Source organism: Mobula hypostoma, chromosome 9, assembly GCF_963921235.1.
Source record: "Mobula hypostoma chromosome 9, sMobHyp1.1, whole genome shotgun sequence".
NCBI classification, from domain to species: Eukaryota; Metazoa; Chordata; class Chondrichthyes; order Myliobatiformes; family Myliobatidae; genus Mobula; species Mobula hypostoma.
This window is the reverse complement of record NC_086105.1, coordinates 151,324,975-151,343,474: the sequence shown is the minus strand read 5'-3', so window position 1 is coordinate 151,343,474 and position 18,500 is coordinate 151,324,975. Positions and strand designations below refer to the sequence as shown.

The 18,500-nt window shown below is 42.8% G+C and overlaps 2 protein-coding genes across 4 annotated transcripts in view; one reads left to right on the top strand and one right to left on the bottom strand.

Annotated features, from left to right (window-relative positions):
* Positions 1–391, bottom strand: part of nlrc3 (NLR family, CARD domain containing 3) — a 109,416-nt gene extending 109,025 nt beyond the window's left edge. The window contains exon 1 of the mRNA XM_063059492.1: positions 295–391. The gene's annotated coding sequence lies outside the window, so the exon portion shown is untranslated. The remainder of the gene's footprint in view (positions 1–294) is intronic.
* Positions 392–589: 198 nt separating this feature from the next.
* Positions 590–18,500, top strand: part of tedc1 (tubulin epsilon and delta complex 1) — a 41,694-nt gene continuing 23,783 nt past the window's right edge. For 2 of the 3 annotated variants that reach the window (XM_063059497.1, XM_063059495.1), the window contains exons 1-2: positions 590–723; positions 4,919–4,997. In XM_063059497.1, coding sequence (XP_062915567.1) covers positions 604–723; positions 4,919–4,997 — 199 coding nt within the window. In that variant the 5' untranslated portion in view covers positions 590–603. Of the gene's footprint in view, positions 724–982; positions 1,273–4,918; positions 4,998–18,500 lie in introns of those variants that run through there. The other variant, XM_063059496.1, reaches the window with a different exon arrangement.

The window sequence follows — 18,500 nt, the reverse complement described above, 5'->3', positions numbered from 1 at the left end:
CATGTGCTGTTCTGCTGAACATTATGGGAATGCCATGTTGGTGCCAGAACATGTGGCTCCCAGAACATCCTTGGGTGTACACATTATGTATACTTGCATGTTTTTATGTGTGTTAAATCCATGAATCCAAATTTGAACTACAGTCCTGCCATTAGCAGATTTGTACTCCTCCAATTAATTACCCAGCATGCCATCAATTCTAACCAAACCGTTGTTACTTTTTCAGTGGTTTCTGGTAATTAATTTCCGTCATGTTTACCGCATTTTAATGGTTGCAGTACCTAGTTCACCTACCTGTAGTCTAAGTCACTTCAGACTTCACCAAGTCCAAATTTTTGAAGTCAAAATGCTTCAGGGTCGCGGGTGTGTGTGTGGGGGAGGGTCTTCGGACTCATTTGTTCGTGGTTTGACCACATTGTAAAATAATATTTGTAAAATAATGTACTGTATACAGACACCACGGTGTTGGAAGTCCTCCAGACCATGCAGGGGCGAGGTGGCAGAGAGACCGAGGCCAAAGGAAGGTGAAGCTCTTGCCTTCCTCCACGTCTCTTTGCTCCTAACTGCCGCCCGAAGAGCGAACGAGTGAGTCGGGCCGAAACAATGACAGTGAAGGCGGCGATCACGGCTCTGTGTAAGGTGCTGGAGGGGACCGGGGCCGGGACCGCCATTTCCCTCAGCCCGGAGACCTTCCGTCAGGCCAAGTTCGATAGGAAGGAGGTGGTGAGTCGCAGCGGGAGCCGGGGCGGGGCTGTCTTGATGATTGACAGTGATGCTGACCTGTTGGAATTGTAGCTGCCTTGTCAATCAGAGGCAGGGCGAATCAGTTAGAGGGGGCAGGACGTGCTCACAGCGCCGCGAGAGAGGAGAGGGCTTTTTCCACTCTGGGAGCGAAGGACGAATGGGTGGGGGTTGAGTTTGGGACCCCTGCCTTTAGCCCCATCTCTCCAAACACCCACCCTCAACCCCATCTCCCCCTCCACCCCAACGCCCTCTCCTTAAAACTCCTTCATCCTCAAACCCGTCTCCCCTCCCTCTCAAAACCCCTCTTCCCAACGCCCTCTCTTCAAAACTCCTTCACCCTCAACCCCGTCTCCCCCTTCCTCTCAAAACTCCTTCACCCTCAACCCTGTCTCCCCAAACTCCTCTGGCGCCCCCCCCCCATATCCCCAAACACCCTTGGACCCCCCCCCCCGTCTGCCCAAACCCCCACCCATGTCAGGCCACACTTGGACTATTGTCAACAGTTTTGGGCCACATATCTCAGAAAAGGTGTGTGTCATTGGAAAGAGTCCAGAGAAGGTTCACGATGATTCCAGAATGAAAGGGTTAACATAAGAGAAGTGTTTGGCAGCTTTGGGTCTGTACTCACTGGAATTTAGAAATGTGGGAAATCTCATTGAAACCTGCAGAATGTTGAAAGGGCTAGATAGAGTGGATGTGGAGAGGATGTTTCCTATAGTGGGGTTATCCAGAACTAGAGGGCACAGCTTCAAAATTGAGGGGTGACCTTTTAGAATGGAGGTAAGGAGGAATTTTTTTAGCCAGAGAGTAGTGAATTTGTGGAATGCTCTGCCACAGACTGCAGTGGAGGCCAAGACCATTGGTATATTTATTGTTTCCTGATTGATCAGTCCATCAAAAAGTATGGCAAGAAGGCAGGTGTTATGGGGTTGAATGGGATCCAGAATCAGACATGATGGAATACTGGAACAGACCCAATGGGTTGAATGGCCTAATTCTGCTCCTATGTCTTATGGCTTTTTAGAGCAACTCTTGGTTGAGCCCACTGAAGGATCTGCTATTCTGGACTTAGTGTTGTGCAATGAGCTGGAATTGATTAGAGATCTTAAGGTTAAAAAAAAAACCTTAGGGGCAAGTGATCATAATATGATAGAATTCACTCAGAAATCTGAGAGGGAGAAGCCAAAGTCAGATGATCAGAATTATGGTGGATTAAAGGTAATTACAGAGGCATGAGAGAGGAGTTGGCCAGAATTGATTGGAAAAGAACACTGGCAGGGATGATGGCAGAGCAGCAATGGCTGGAATTTCTGGAAGCAATTAAGATGACACAGGATATCTACATCCCAAAGGGGAAGAAGTATTCTAAAGGCAAGATGACACAACCGCGGCTAACACGAGAAGTCAAAAGCAACATAAAAGCCAAGAGAGGGCATAAAATAGATCAAAAGTTAGAGGATTGTGAAGTTTTTAACAACCAACAGAAGGCAACAAAAAAGTAATTAAGAAGGCAAAGATGGAATATGAAAGTAAGCTAGCCAATAATATTAAAGAGGATACCAAAAGTTTCTTCAGATACATAAGGTGTAAAAAAGAAGCAGGAGTGGATATTTGACTGCTGGAAAACAATGTTGGAATACAAGGCGCCTTTCTGGTTGGCTTCCAGTGATGAGTGGTGTTCCTCGAGGGTCAGAGTTGGGACTGCTGCTTTTCACGTTGTTTGTTAGTGATTTAGATAATGGAATTGATGGCTTAGTGGCAAAGTTTGCAGATGATATGAAGATAGTTGGAGGAGTAGGTGGTGCTGAGGAAGCAATATGATTTCAGCAGGACTTAGGCAAATTGGAAGAATGGGCAAAAAAGTGGCAGATGGAATGCAGTGTTGGTAAAAGGAACAATAGTGCAGACTATTATCTAAATGGGGAGAAGGTTCAAACATCAGAAGTCCAGTTGGACTTGGGAGTCCTCATGCAAGACTCCCAGAAAGTTAATTCACAGGTTGAGTCTGTGGTAAAGAAGGCAAATGCAATCTTGGAATTTATTTCAAGGGGAATAGAACATAAAAGCAAGGAGATAATGCTGAGGCTTTATAAGACACTAGTCAGGCTGCACTTGAAGTATTGTCAACAGTTTGGGGTCCCATATCTCAGAAAGGAGATGTTGTCATTGGACAGAGTCCAGAGAAGGTTCATGAGGATGACTCCGGGAATGAAGGAGTTAACATATGAGGAGTGTTTGGCAGCTTTGGGCCTGTACTCGCTGGAATTTAGAAGAATGTGGGGAGATCTCATTGAAACCTACCGAATGTTGAAAAGGTGGATGTGGAGAGGATGTTTCCTATGGTGTGGGTATCCAGAACTAGAGGGCACAGCCTTAAAATTGAGGGGTGACTCTTTAGAACAGAGGTAAAGAGGAATTTTTTAGCCAGAGAGTAGTAAATCTGGAATACTGAGACTGTCTGTGGGTATTTTCAAAGCAGAAGTTGATAGATTCCTGATTGGTCAAGGCGTCAAAGAATAGAACAAGAAGGCAGGTGTATGGGGTTGAGTGGGATCTGGGATCAGCCATGATGGAATGGTGGAGCAGACTTGGGCTGAATGGCCTAATTCTGCTCCTATGTCTTATGGTCTTATGCTGGAGAGGTCATAATGGGGGACAACAAAATGGCAAACGAACTGAATAAGTATTTTGAAACAGTCTTCATGGTGGAAGACACTAGCAGTATGGTGGTAGTTCCAGGTATCAGGGGTCATGAAGTGTGTGAAGTTACCATAACAAGACAGAAGGTTCTTGGGAAACTAAAAGATCTGAATGTAGATAAGTCACCTGGACTACATTGTGTACACCCCAGGATTTTGAAAGAGATGGCTGAACAGACTGTGGAGGCTTCATTAATGATCTTTCAAAAATCACTGGATTCTGGAACGGTTCTGGAAGACTGGAAAATTGCAAATGTCACTCCGCTCTTTGAGAAGGGAGAGAGGCAGAAGAAAAGAAACTATGGGCGAGTTATTCTGACCTCAGTGGCTGAGAAGATGTTGGAGTCGATTATTAAGGATGCGGTCTCAGGGTACTTGGAGGCACATGATAAAATAGTCCATAGTCAGCATGGTTTCCTCAAGGGAAAATCTTGCCTGACAGATCTGTTGGAATTATTTGAAGAAATAACAAGCAGGATAGACAATGGAGGATCAGTTGACGTGTACTTGGATTTTCAGAAGGCCTTTGACAAGGTGCCATATATGAAGTTGCTTAACATGCTATGAGCCCATGGTATTACAGGAAAGATTCTAGCACGGATAAAGCAGTGGCTGATTGGCAGGAGGGAAAGAGGGGGAAATAAAGGGAGCCTTTTCTGGCTGGCTGCTGATAACTAGTGTTGTTCCACAGGGGGCTGTGTTGAGACCGATTCTTTTACGATTTGGGTGATGAAATTGACAACTTTCTTGCAAAGTTTACAGACAATATGAAGATGGGTGGAGGTGCAGGTACTTTTGAGGAAGTAGAGAGGCTGCAGAAGGACTTAGATTAGGAAAATGGGCAAAGAAATAGCAGATGGAATACAGTGTTGGGAAGTGTATGGCCGTGCACTTTGGTAGAAGAAATGAAAGAGCTAACTATGTTCTAAATGGAGAAAAAATACAAAAAAAGCGGAGGTGCATGGGATTTGAGAGTCCTTGTGAAGGATTCCTTAAAGGTTAATTTGCAGTTTGGGTCTGTGGTGAGGAAGGCAAATGCAATGTTTGTATTCATTTCGAGAGGACTGGAATATAAAAGGATGTACTGCTGAGACTTTATTCAGCACTGGTGAAGCCTCACCTGGAGTATTGTGAGCAGGTTTGGGCCCCTTATCTTGGAAAGGACATGCTGAAACTGGAGAGGGTTCAGAGGAGGTTCACGAAAATGATTTCAGGATTGAATAGCTTGTCATATGAAGTGTGTTTGATGGCTGTATAGTTTTTATGTGTGACTACAATATCTAAGGTTTTATTAATGCCTGAGTGAGTAAGGAGCAAGGTTGGGGTGGCATCATGGGAAGGTTATGCCCTGTGTATATTGAGCTGGTGGAGTTGTGATATTGGATAAAAGTGATATGTTGTAGTTTGGCATATCACTCATTTGGGAAGGCATGTTGGGGTTAGCTTGAGTCATATTTAATTCTTGTTTTCTGTAGACATCTGAGTTTTGGAAGTTGCTGTATTATCTCCTGAAAATGATCGGTGAAAACAAGAAATGTCCAGTCATAGATCTGGGTAAGAAGCAATCCATTTTATATTATAGTAAGAAGCCTGTGTATTATCCATATCCTACATTGTTCAGTACACTAGCCTGTCACTTGTTTTTGAATAACACTGAAATTATTCCAAAAGAGAGTAAGAAATGAAGGCAAATATCTTAACAGAAGTGTGGCGGTTAGTATAATATATTACAGTGCTAACGACCCGAGTTCAATGCTCACCACTGTCTGAAAGGTGTTTCCCATGACTCGGGGTGGCTCAGAACCAAAGGCATATGGGTTAGTAGGGTAATTGGTCATGTGTGATTGGGTGGCAGGGCTCATTACCAAGCTGTATCTCAAAATAAAATTCAATTCAATTTTACAATGGTTACTATTCATCCAACAGTGCTTCTGTTTGCCCGTATCATTGCTGCTAATCAGCTCAGAAGCTGATATTTGGTCAACAAATACTGTGTTGAGAACCATGTTGCTTTTTGCATTTCTCCCCCTGTTAATGAGCCAAGTCTAAGACACGTAAGTTGTGGAGTGCCCTGCTCTGTCTGAATTCACACTGACCGTCAGGGCAGACTCCCTTCAGCAGAGACTCGCAAGTGGCGATCCTTGTGGGCTGTCGCCAGCAATCCCTTGGATGTGTTGGTCATTAATGCAAATGACATATTTCACTGTATGTTATCATGTACACATGATAAATAAAATTGAATTTTGAACCTCTTCACCAGGACCCTTGTAAGTGCCCATACTGAAGAGAGATGTACAGTGACTCCCCCCTTTGGATTCACCCCCTTTGGAAGTTTCATGCTTTATTGTTTTGCAACATTGAATCACAGTGGAGTTAATTTGGCTTTTTTGAAACAGATCTGCAGAAAAAGACTCTTGTGTCAAAGTAAAAACAGATCTCTGTAAGGTAATCTAAATTAATTACAAATATAAAGCACAAAATAATTGATTGCATAAGTATTCATCCCCTTTAATATGACACACCAAATCATCACTGGTATAGCCAGTTAGTTTTGTTAAACATAATTTGTTAAATGGAGATCACCGTGTGCAGTCAAGGTGTTTCAACTGATTGTAGCAAAAATCCGCCTATATCTGGAAGGTCCAAATGCTGGTGAGTCAGTATCCTGTCAAAAACTACACCATGAAATCAAAAGAACACTCCAAGCCACTACGCAAAAAGGTTATTGGAAAGCAGATGTCAGGAGGTAGATACCAGAAAATTTCCAAGTCACCGAATATCCGTAGAGTACAGTTGTTAATCATCAAGAATGTGACACAGCTGTAAACTGCCGAGAGCAGACTGTCCTCAAAAACTGAGTGACCGTGCAAGATGGGGACTAGTGAGGGAGGCCACCAAGAGACCTGTGACAACTCTGGAGGAGTTACAAGCTTCAGTGGCTGAGATGGGAGAGAGTGCAGCTATTGCCTGGGTGCATCACCTATCGCAGCTTATGGGAGAGTGGCAAAGAGGAAGTCACTGTTGAAAAAAAACTCACTTAAAATCTCAGCAAGAGTTCGCCAGAAGGCATGTGGGAGACCCTGAAGTGATCTGGAAGAAGGTTCTATGGACTGATGAATCCAAAATTGAGCATTTTGACCATCAGACTAAACACTATGTTTGGCGTAAGCTGAACACACACATCATCAAAAACACACAAACCCTACTGTGAAGCATGGTGGTGACTGCATCATGCTGTGGGATGCTTCACTGCAGCAGGCCCTGGAAGGCTTTTGAAGGTTGAGGGTAAAATGAATGCAGCAAAATACAGGGAAATCCTGGAGGAAAACCTGATGCAGTCTGCAAGAGAATTGCGACTTGGGAGATTTGTTTTCCAGCAAGACAATGAGCCCAAGCATAAAGCCAGAGCTACACGGGAGTGGCTTAAAAACAGCAAAGTTAATGTCCTGGAGTGGGCAAGTCTGAGTGCAGACCTCAATCCAATTGAGAATTTGTGGCTGGACTTGTAAAGGGCTGTTCACTCATGATCCCCATGCAATATGACAGAGCTTGGGCAGTTTTGTAAAGAAGAATGGGGAAAAATTGCAGTGTCCAGATGTGTAAAGTTGATAAAGACCTATCCACATTGGCTCAAAGCTGTAATTTTTGCCGAAGGTGCTTCTAAGTATTACCTTGAAGGGGGTGGGTACTTATGTAATCAATTATTTTGTATTTTATATTTGTAATTAATTTAGGTCACTTTTGTAGTGATCTGTTTTCACTTTGACACAAAAGAGTTTTTTTGTTGATCAGTCTCAAGAAAGCCAAATTAAATCCTATGTGATTCAATGTTGTAAAACAATTAAAACACAAAAACTTCTGGGGGGGGGTGAATACTTTTAATAGACACTGTACCTTGGAATTATTATGATCAACTCTGTCTGCTTTTTGTTTAGTATTGGGTCTAGAGTAGCATAGCAGTTAGCGTGGCACTATTACAGCTTGGGGAATCAGAGTTCAGTTTCAGTGTCCTCTGTCGGAAAGTTTGTACATTCTTCCCGTGTGTACATGGGTTTCCTCCGGGTACTCTGGTTTCTTCTCGCAGCCCAGAGGCGTACCGGTTAATTGGTCATTGTAAATTGTCCTGTGATTAGCCTAGTGTTAAATAAGTGGGTTTTTGGACAGTGCAGCTTGTTGGATGGGAAGGACCTGTTCCGTGCTGAATCTCTAAATAAAAAATAAAATAAAATCTCACACCTCTAGGGATGATTTTAGAGAAAGCAATTAACAGCAGTATCAAGCCTGCTCACATCCCTTGGAGTGCCACAAAAGGGAAAATGACCAGTGAGAGTTATAGAAAAGTACAGCACCAAACAGGCTCTTCGGCCCAGCTAGTGATGCAGAACCATTTAAACTAACTAGTCCCATTGACCTACAGCAGAACCATAGCCCTCCATACCCTTACCATCCATGTACCTATCCAAGCTTCTCTTAAACATTGAAATTGAGCTCACATGTACAAATTCCACGCTCTCACCACCAGACATCCCATCCTGCAAAAACTCATGTCAGGGAGGTAGCACCATCAATTTGCGGGAGACTCCCGGAACTTCCAGGAGAGGTGGAATGTCTGCAATAGAGTAGCTCGTTAGCCACTAGCCAGTTAGTTTAAATAACGTTAGCTATGCTAATGAACGAATGACACCTGTTAAACTCACCTCAACATGTCTGTTACGGTCTTAACCCACCATGGGCAATAGAAAAGTCACTGTTGCAAACAGTGCAGCGAGCAACACTGTCATTATTTTTGACCCCTATTAGGCAGGGGTACATATTAGTGTAGTCTGGGGTGACGTACATTTAATATGCTCTTTTTTTTTGGAACACTCTGCCATGGTGTTCTTTCTCTCTTTCGCTCTCACTCTCTCGCGAGCCCTCTCTCCTTCGCTCTCTTTCTCGCGCTCCCTCCCTTGCACTCAAAAAGATCGATTTCCGAGATATTGTATATAATTTGTGGGCATCAGGGAGCCACTATCAATATGCGGGAGACTCCCGGAACTTCCGGGAGAGGTAGGATGTCTGCACCGCTCTCTGAGTGCAGATGTTTCCCCTCAGATCCCCCTTAAACATTTTACCATTTAACCTTAACTCATGACCTCTAGTTGTAGTCCCACCCAATCTCAGTGGAAAAAGCCTGCTTGCATTTACCCTATCTATACCCCTCATAATTTTGTAAATCTCTATCAAATCACCCCTCAATCTTCTATGTTCCAAGAAATAAAGTCCTAACCTATTTAATCTTTCCTTATAACTCAGGATGTCCAGTCCCGACAGCATCCTTGTATCTCTGTAGTCTTTCAACCGTATTTACATCTTTCCTGTAGGTAGATGACCAAAACTGCACAAAATACTCCAAATTAGGCCTGATCAACACACAGTTAGCCTAACTTGTGTTAGAAAGTTAGGGAAGGAGTGCAGCTGAGTTAAGAAAGTCAGCTTTAACTGGTAAAGAGTAGGTCATTTCTGACAAATCTGATTGATTGTTTTGAAGAGGTGACTAAAGAACTGGAGAGAGAACATTTATGAATGTTCTTTATATGGACTTCTGGAAGTCTCTTCATAAAAGATGGTGAAGATTATGGAATTCTTTCTTTAGCCAGAGTGTGGTGAATCTGTGGAGGCCAAGTCATTGGGTATATTTAAGGAGGAGATTGATAGGTACCTGATTAGTGAGGGCATGAAACGTTATGGGGAGAAGGCAGAAGAATGGGGTTGAGAAGGATAATAAATCAGCCATGATGGAATGGTGGAGCAGACTTGATGGACCAAGTGGCCTAATTCTGCTCCTATGTCTTATGATCTAATGGAATTGAAGATAAATATCTGATACAGGTGTCCCCCGCTTTTTGAACGTTCGCTTTACAAAACCTCACTGTTACAAAAGACATACATTAGTTCCCTGTTTTTGCTAACAGAAGATGTTTTCACTGTTACGAAAAAAGGCAGCGCGCGCCCCAAGCAGCTGCGACTCCCCCGGATTCGGAACTGCAATCTCGCCGGCATTGCTTAAACACATGCCTGTGAGCAGCCGTTTGCAAGATGAGTTCTAAGGTATTGGAAAAGCCTAAAAGAGCTTGTAAGGGTGTTACACTTAGCGTAAAGCTAGACATAATTAAGCATTTCGATCATGGTGAGCGAAGCAAGGACAAAGTGAGTTTGGCTTGTGGAAGGTGACAAAGATGATGTTGAAGAGGTTTTGGCATCCCATGACTAAGAACTGATAGATGAAGAGCTGATGGAATTGGAAGAGGAAAAGATAACAATCGAAACCTAATGCAGTAGTGAACAGACCGAAAATGAAGTCGTCCAGGAACTGAACGTGAAGCAACTGCGTGAGATTTTTGCTGCAATGATAAAGTACGACTTTAATTTTGAAAGGGCACGTCAGTTTAGGGCATATTTGCAAGTTGATTTGAGTGCTTACAAAGGACTGTATGATAGAAAAATGCGTGAGGCTAAGCAGTCAAGCAAGCCTTCCACATCAGCCACAGCAGACGACGAACCTCGACCTTCAACATCGAGGCGGGCAGACATAGAAGAAGATGACCTGCCTGCCCTGATGGAAACAGATGACGATGAGATGACACCCCAGTGTCCCACCACCCCAACCCCCAGGCCGCGGATCGATACATTGCCGCGAAAAATGCAACGGTAGCCGGGTCACGGAGAATGCAGCGGTAGCGGGGACACACCCAACATATCTTTAAGAGAAAAGCTGAAATAAACAAGCTAATTAATTAGGTGCAGCCCGGCACGTAAATGTTGGCCCAGTCAGAGCCGAGTGCTCTAAGCTGTCTTCCTGATTTCCGTAAGTGATACTACACTGTACATACATTATTTCTACATTTTATAGGCTGTGTATTTTATGTGTTATTTGGTATGGTTTGGCAGCTTCATAGCTTAAAGGTTACTGGAGAGTGTTTCTGCCGAGAGCGCTTGCGTGAGATTTTCTGCCGAGAGCATTTGCGTGAGGTTTTTGCTACGGAGAACAGTGCAGGCAATGATTGTAGAAAAGTATTTCTACTTTATATAGGCTGTGTATTTATCATATCATTCCTGCTTTTACTATATGTTACTGTTATTTTAGGTTTTATGTGTTATTTGGTAGGTTATTTTTGGGTCTGCGAACGCTCACAAAATTTTCCCATATAAATAAATGGTAATTGCTTCTTTGCTTTACGACATTCCAGCTTACGAACCGTTTCATAGGAACGCTCTACCTTCGGATGGCGGGGTAAACCTGTACAATTATTGCGGTCTGCAGAGATCATTATTGAGGCTGTCATTATCATGTGTATGCAAAGAATATAGAACAGTACAGCACAGTACAGATCCTTCAGCCCACAGTGTTGTGCCAACCTTTCAAACTATGATCCTACATAGCCATCCATTTTTCTATCATACATGTGCTAAGTTAATCAGAAAGTCTAATGAAGTATTGGGAGGTGTGAAGCACAAGGGAATAGATGTTATGTTATATTACTCAGTGCCCTGGCTCGCGCACATCAGGAGAAGCATGGGGAGCTCTGGGCACTGCACCTTAGGAGCGATATGCTAGCCCAGGAAGCAATTGGCATGGATTGACAAAAATGATACCTGGACTCCAGAAATATCACTCACGAGCAATTCCACCAACTGGGTCTGTATTTCTGAAAGGTTATGAATAATTTGAGTTGTGTCCAGATATTTTGTTTTCAGGACATTTAGGAGATCTTAGACCTGGTTTGGTTTCATTAAAGGACAGAATGGCCAGTTTTTCTGTTTCATCAGTGTTGATGAACATTTTTTTTCTGAAAACTTAGTGTAGATAGGAGCAACATCATGGGCCAAATGGCCTGCCCAATTGTACTGTTCTAGTTCTAAATCGTGTGCTGCAGCTTCTCAGGTGTGACTGTGTTTAGGAAAGGCTTGAATTTCTGTTATAACTTTCATATTCATGGCTGCCAAAAAGCATTTTACAGCTGGGTTTTGAAGGGTAGATTATTGTAATATGTGAAATAAACAGAGATATCTGTAAGAGTGTGAACACTTTGCACTCCTGCCATTGACTGTAAGGAGTTTTTATGTTCTCCGTGTGACTGTGTAGGTTTCCTCTGGGTTTCTGGGTGCTTTAGTTTCCTCCCACATTCTAAAGGTGTACAGGTTAGGGTTAGTGAATTGCAGGCACGCTACATTAGCACCAGAATTCTGGGCTGCACCCAACACATCCTCAGACTGTGTTGGTCAGTGATGTGAGCAACGCATTTCACTGTATGTTTCACTGTACATGTGACAAATGAGGTAGATGAGGTGTCGAGGGAGGAATAATGCCTCTGGCAAAGGGGCTTGTTGTGGGGATCAAAGGTAAATGAGACAGCTCGTTTACCTTTGGTTCCCACCAGATACTCAGCTCTCATCTGTGGCTCCAAGTAACTGTTCGCAAGCAACAGTGGCAACGCCCTGATACACCGCTTCAATGGGCAGGCTAAACCAGGTGAGGGTAGCTGGCGGGCTATATATCTTGGCGAGATAGGCATGCCTGTCTGAGCATGTGAAGTTAGCCCTGACGGACTGGGCGGATGAGATCAACAGTGAGATCCAATGGCCAGGAAGACAATTCTGCAACACTCCACAGAGAGCAAAGGGTATGACGCGGCACAGAAGTCATGGTCATCCACTGCAAGCAAGGAAGACCCCAGTTGTGACAACTACTTGTATCACTGGACCGGGACTTCCAAGGTCAAGAGAGTGGAACGGTTTCTCCACAGGTCTCCAATGACGGACAACTAACCACATGTGACAAATAAAGCTAATCTTTATCTTTCACTCACATCTCTAGAGAAGTGGATCTGCTCATTGCCTTTGAAATTGTCACTTCTCCCCACAGCTTCCTTTGATCACCTGGCTAAATCTGTCCTGACACCCATCTCACCGAATGTCTGTTGCCCTCCTACTTCTGACCACAGAAACTATGAGAGAACCTGAGCGAAAAACTGCGGAGGTGGGGCAAAGGGATTGGAGGTAGTACTGTATTGCTACAAATTACTTTGCAGATTCTCTGAAACCCACATAAAATAGGTGTTAAAACATGAGAAGGTGTGAAGGAGGAGAAAGAGTATGTCATACTGCTGTTCAAACGTGTTGTGCCATTCAGTAACTTACGGCTGGTCTTGTACTTTGTATACTTTCCTACCTAAATATTAGGTCATTTTTGACTCGGTATGTAAAAAAAAAAGACTCAACATCACATGTACTTCAAAAAGGTAAGATCCATCATTAAGGACCACCCCACCACCCTGTACATGTCCCTCTTCTCATTACTACCATCAGGGAGGAGGTACAGAATTGTGAAGACACACTCAACGCTTTAGGAACAGCTTCTTCCCCTCCACCATCAGATTTCTCAATGGACAATGAACCCATGAACGCTTCCTCAGTATTTTAATTTTTTAAGTCTCTTTTTGCACTACTTATTTAATTTTTTTAATATATTTTTATTAATTTATACTTAAAAATAATATGAATTGTAAGGTACTGCTGCCGCAAAGCAATAAATTTCATGATATATGTCAGTGACATTAAATCTGATTCTGATGCCTGCTGTAGGCTGCTTAGTGGGAACAGCAACTGTTAGCCCAGAATTAAGTTGAACAAAAGTCATACTTGATTCCTTCTTGGTGTGTTACTAGGTGTGTAACACAAAATGGAAGTTGTAAGACAAAATGGTGTCAGCTTGGAATGTTTTGAGAACGTACAGGAGCACTGATGCACAGCCTTGAGAATAGCTAACAACGTCGAACATGTCTTTCTGCAGAAATGCTGTCTCTGTCTTTCAGATTTGTGCCAAGACTGAGGGTCACAAGAGATAAGGGGATACATAGTGATACCATGACTGAATGGAAAGATACTGGAGAAGGAATTATGCTAGGTTTTGAAAATTATAAAATGGGGCAAATTCTTTGTGCGAATTAGAATTTTGCCGTAGGCTGGGTTGTGAGCGGCACTAAGAGGCAGAGAGAGAGGACTGGGAAATGGTAGAGGTATAAAGGCTATGGTCCTGGTGCATGTTGATGGAAGTAGGCAGTTTAAATGGTTCAGTATAGACTAGATGGGCCAAAGGGCCTGTTTCTGTGCTGTACTTTTCTATGACTAAAAGGCTGTTGGACAGCCAAGTTTTCCTTTGGCATTATATTGATCGACTCATTGATTCGATAAAAAATATCATTTTGTTTCCTCCTCTATTTTATAAAGTATTTTATTTCATTTTGTATAACTCTAATAAAATAGTTTTCTATAACCTTTAACATCTGTATGGTGCCTCCTATTTTGTGAATACCTGTCACTGCTGAGTCAAAAAAGAAAAAAGAATGAATGTTAAAGTAATTTTATTGTAGCAAGGCAGTTTCCCATTCCATTATCTGTTCCATTGACAGAAACAAAGTTATGTTGGGTGACCTGATGAGTGGCTAGAGTCATTAGAGTGGATCAAGAGAAAGAATGGTATCTTGAAGTCTGAAATTACAAAGGCCAGTTTTTATAACTACTCCTTAGTACTGAAGGTTGAGGAATTCAAAGGTGGCTGAAAGATTTGATAAGATACTTGCACAGAAGTAGTTTCTCCTGGTGAAGGAATCTGAAATAAAGGAACTAATGTTAAAATGGGAGCAGGGGGCTACAGCAGTGACATTGATCAGTTTCTTCACAGAGTAATGGAAATCTAAACTCTCTCCTGTAAACCTGTTCATACTCAGATAATTGAAATAGAAATTGGTTTATTATTGTCATATGTACTGAGGTTCAGTGAAAAGCTTGTCTCCCATATTGTTCATACAGATCAATTCATTATAAAGATTAAAGACAAAGTTCCCTTAATTTTTTGTACAGTTGTGTGGACCAACTATTGGCCTGAGCAGGAGATTTTTACACAGACTGAAAATTGCAAGGCACTTTAATAAGATAGATAGACATACTTTATTGATCCCGAGGGAAATTAGGTTTTGTTACAGTTGCACCAACCAGGAACAGAGTACAAACATAGCAATATAAAACCACAAACAATCAAATAATAATATGTAAACCATGCCAGACAGAAATAAGTCCAGGACCAGCCCATTAGCCCAGGGTGTCCGGCCCTCCAAGGGAGGAGCTGCAAAGTTTGATGGCCACAGGCAGGAATGACTTCCCATGGCGCTCAGTGCTGCATCCCGGTGGAATGAGTCTCTGGCTGAATGCTCTCCTGTGCTCAACGGTGTAAATGATGTTACACACCGACGTCGGGTTGGCAGAGGGAGGGATGTACGCACCAACCACAATTGCATGTGAGATTTCCCTTGGCAAATAATATGGCCGGAGTCCAACAGCAAAAAGTTCAATATCCGGGCTACAAACACGTTCCTTGATCGTAATATGACCAGGATTGCACCACCTGTTGTTAGCCAGAACAGCGAGCCGCCTCCTTTACGCTTACCGCTCTCAGTGCACTTCCGGTCAGCCCAAACGGAAAGTTAAAATTTATATAAAAGAGAAGTCCACCTGTGCGGCCACACACCTGCGCAGCTTAGAGGGAACAGTGATCAAATATTATGATTATGAGGACGTGCAGTTCCCTTTTATTGTCATTTAGTAATCCATGCATTACTAAATGATACAATGTTTTTCCAGAATGATATCACGAAAACACATGACAAACCGACTTAAAAACTAACAAAAACCACATAATTATAACATATAGTTACAACAATGCAAAGCAATACTGTAATTTAATAAGAACAGACCATGGCACAGTAAAAGTCTCTAAGTCTCTCGAAAGTCCCATCATCTCACACAGACGGTGAACCTCCAGCGCCGCCAACTTGCCGATGCAGCATCCTGGAAGCATCCAACCACAGTCCGACTCCGAGTCCGTCCGAAAACTCCGAGCCTCCGACCACCTCTTCGACACCGAGCACCATCTCTGTTGAGCGCTTTGACCCTGGCAACAGGCGATAGGCAAAGCCGAGGATTTGGGGCCTTCGTCTCCGGTGATTCTCGATCGCACAGTAGCAGCGGCTGCGAAGCAGGCATTTCAGAAGTTACTCCAGGTGTTCCTCCGTGCTCCTCACGGCTGTCTCCATCAAATCCGGATTGTGCACGGCCCCCTAGTTACACATAGTCGATATTCATTCAGAACAGCCACGCGCGCTGTGTTGTGCCGCCATCTTCTCCCCCTCCTTTCTAAATTAGCTTTATTTGTGACGTGTACATCGAAACATACAGTGAAATTGCATCATTTGCATCAACGACCAGCACAGAACGAGAATTGTGCTGGAGGCAGTCCCTAAGTGTTGCCATATAACCATGAGATATAGGAGCAGAATTAGGCCATTTGGCTTAACGAGTCTGCTCCGTCATGTCATCATAGCTGATTCATTTCCCTCTCAGCCCCAGTCTTCTACTTTCTCTCCATATCCCTTCATGCCACGACTAATCAAAAATCTATCAACCACTACCTTAAATATACCCAATGACAGCCTCCACAACCGCATGTACCACCAAATTCCACAGATTCACCACTCTCTGGCTAAAGAAATTCCTCCTTATCTCCGTTCTAACTGCACACGCCTGTATTCTGAGGCTGAGTCCTCTGCTATTAGTCTTCCCACTATAGGGAACATCTTTCTATACCCACTCTGTCGAGGCCTTTCAACAATGAAAACCCCCTCATTCTTCTGAATTCCAGTGAGTGCAGGCCTAGAGCCATCAAATGCTCCTCATATGATAAGCCTTCCAATCCCAGAATGTCCCTTGAACCTTCTCCAATGTCAGCACATCCTTTCTTAGATAATGGGCCCAAAACTGCTCAACAATACTCTGTGAGACTTCTCTAGTACCTTATAAAGCCTCAAAGTTACATCCTTGCTTTATAGTCTCATCCTCGAAATGAATGCTAACATCGCATTTGTTTTTCTCACCACTGACTCAACCTGCAAATTAACCTTTAGGGAATTCTACCTTTAACCTTTAGGGAACGCTACCAAGTCCCTTTGCACCTCAGATTTTTGTATTTTCTTGCTATTTAGAAAGTAGTCTGCCGAAGTGCATGACCATACACTTCCCAACATTATTCCATCGGCCACTTCTTTGCCCATTCTCCTAATCTGTCTAAGTCCTTCCGTAGCCTTTCTACTTCGTCAAAACTACCTGCCTCTCACGCTATCTTTGTATCATCCACAAACCTGGCCACGAAGTTAACAATTCTGTCATCCAAATCATTGACATGTAACGTAAAAAGGAGCAGTCCCAAGACAGATCCCTGTAGAACACTACTAGTCACCAACAACCAACCAGGAAAGGCTTCCTTTATTCCCACTCTCTGCCTCTTGCCAATCAGGTAATGCTCTATAAATGCTAGTATCTGTTCTGTAATACTATGTTAAGCATGTTTTAACTTGTTAAGTAGCCTTGTGTGGCACCTTGTCAAAGGCCTTCTGAAAATCCAAGGACACAACATCCACTGATTCTTGAAAGGTTATTACTAATGCCTCCAAATCGCTTCAGCCATCCCTTTCAGAACACTAGGATGTATACCATCTGGTCCAGGTGATTTATCTACCTTCAGACCATACAGTTTCCCAAGAACCTTTTCTCTAGTTATGGTAACTTCACATACTTCAGGGCCCCTGACACCTGGAAATTCCACCATACTCCTGGTGTCTTCCACAGTGAAGACTGATGCAAAATACTTATTCAGTTCATCTGCTATTTCGTTGTCCCCCATTACTACCTCTCCAGCATTGTTTTCCAGCAGTCTGATATCCAGTCGCGCCTCTCTTTTACACTTTATAAAGAAACTTTTGGTATTCCCTTTAATATCATTGGCTAGCTTACTTTTGTTTTCCATCTTTTCCTTAATGATTTTTTTAGTTGCCTTCTGTTGGTTTTTAAAAACTTCCTAATCCTCTAACTTCCCACTAAATTTTGCTCTATTATCTGCCCTCTCTGGCTTTTATGTTGGCTTTGAGTTCCCTAATCAGCTACAATTATGTCATCTTTCCGTTAGAATACTTCTTCCTCTTTGGGATGTAAATATCCTAAGCCTTCCATATTGCTTCCAAAAATTCCAGCCATTGCTGCTCTGCCTTCATTCCTGCCAGTGTTCTTTTCCAATCAGTTTTGGCCAACTTCGCTCTCATGCCTCTGTAATTCCCTTTGCACTACGGTAATACTGATACATCTGACTTTAGCTTCTCCTGAAATTTCAGGGTGAATTTGGTTATATTATGATCACTTTCCCCGAAGGGTTCTTTTACCTTAAGCTCTCTAATCAATCCTCTTTCATTGCACAACACCCAATCCAGAATATCTGATTCCCTAGTGGGCTCAACCATGAGCTGCTCTAAAAAGCCATCTCGTAGGCACTCTAGAAATTCCTCCTCTTGGGTTTCAGCATCAACCTTTTTTGTGAAGAGTATAAAGCAGGGATTCCCAAGCTGGGGTTCACGGATCCCTCAGTTAATGTTAGGGTTTCATGGCATATAAAAGGTTGGGAACCCCTGGTTTCAGAATCAGGTTCAATATGTCATATGTCGTGAAATTTGTTAAATTTGCAGCAATAGTACAGTGAAATGCATAATAATATAGAGAAAAAACTCAATTACAGTCAACTGTATTTATATTAAATAGTTAAATTAAATAAGTAGTGCTTTAAAGGTAGTTTTCTTGCAGATTTGCAGGGTGAAGATTGGAGTATTACGTGTAGTTTAGTTTCCATAGTTAAGGTAGGGTCTTGACCTGAAACACTGAGCGTTTATTCCTTTCCATCAATACTGCCTGACCTGCTGAGTTCCTCCAGCATATTTTGTGAGTTACTTTGGATTTCCAGTATTTGCAGAATCTCTTGTGCTCAGGAAGATGTATTACATTGGAAGCCGTCTGGAGGAGATTCACTGGGAATGATTACTGGGCAAAGGGGTTTGTGTGTTAAGAAAGATCTGAATTGAATTGACTTTATTACATCCTTCATACACGAGGAGTAAAAACCTTTACGTTATGTCTCTGTTC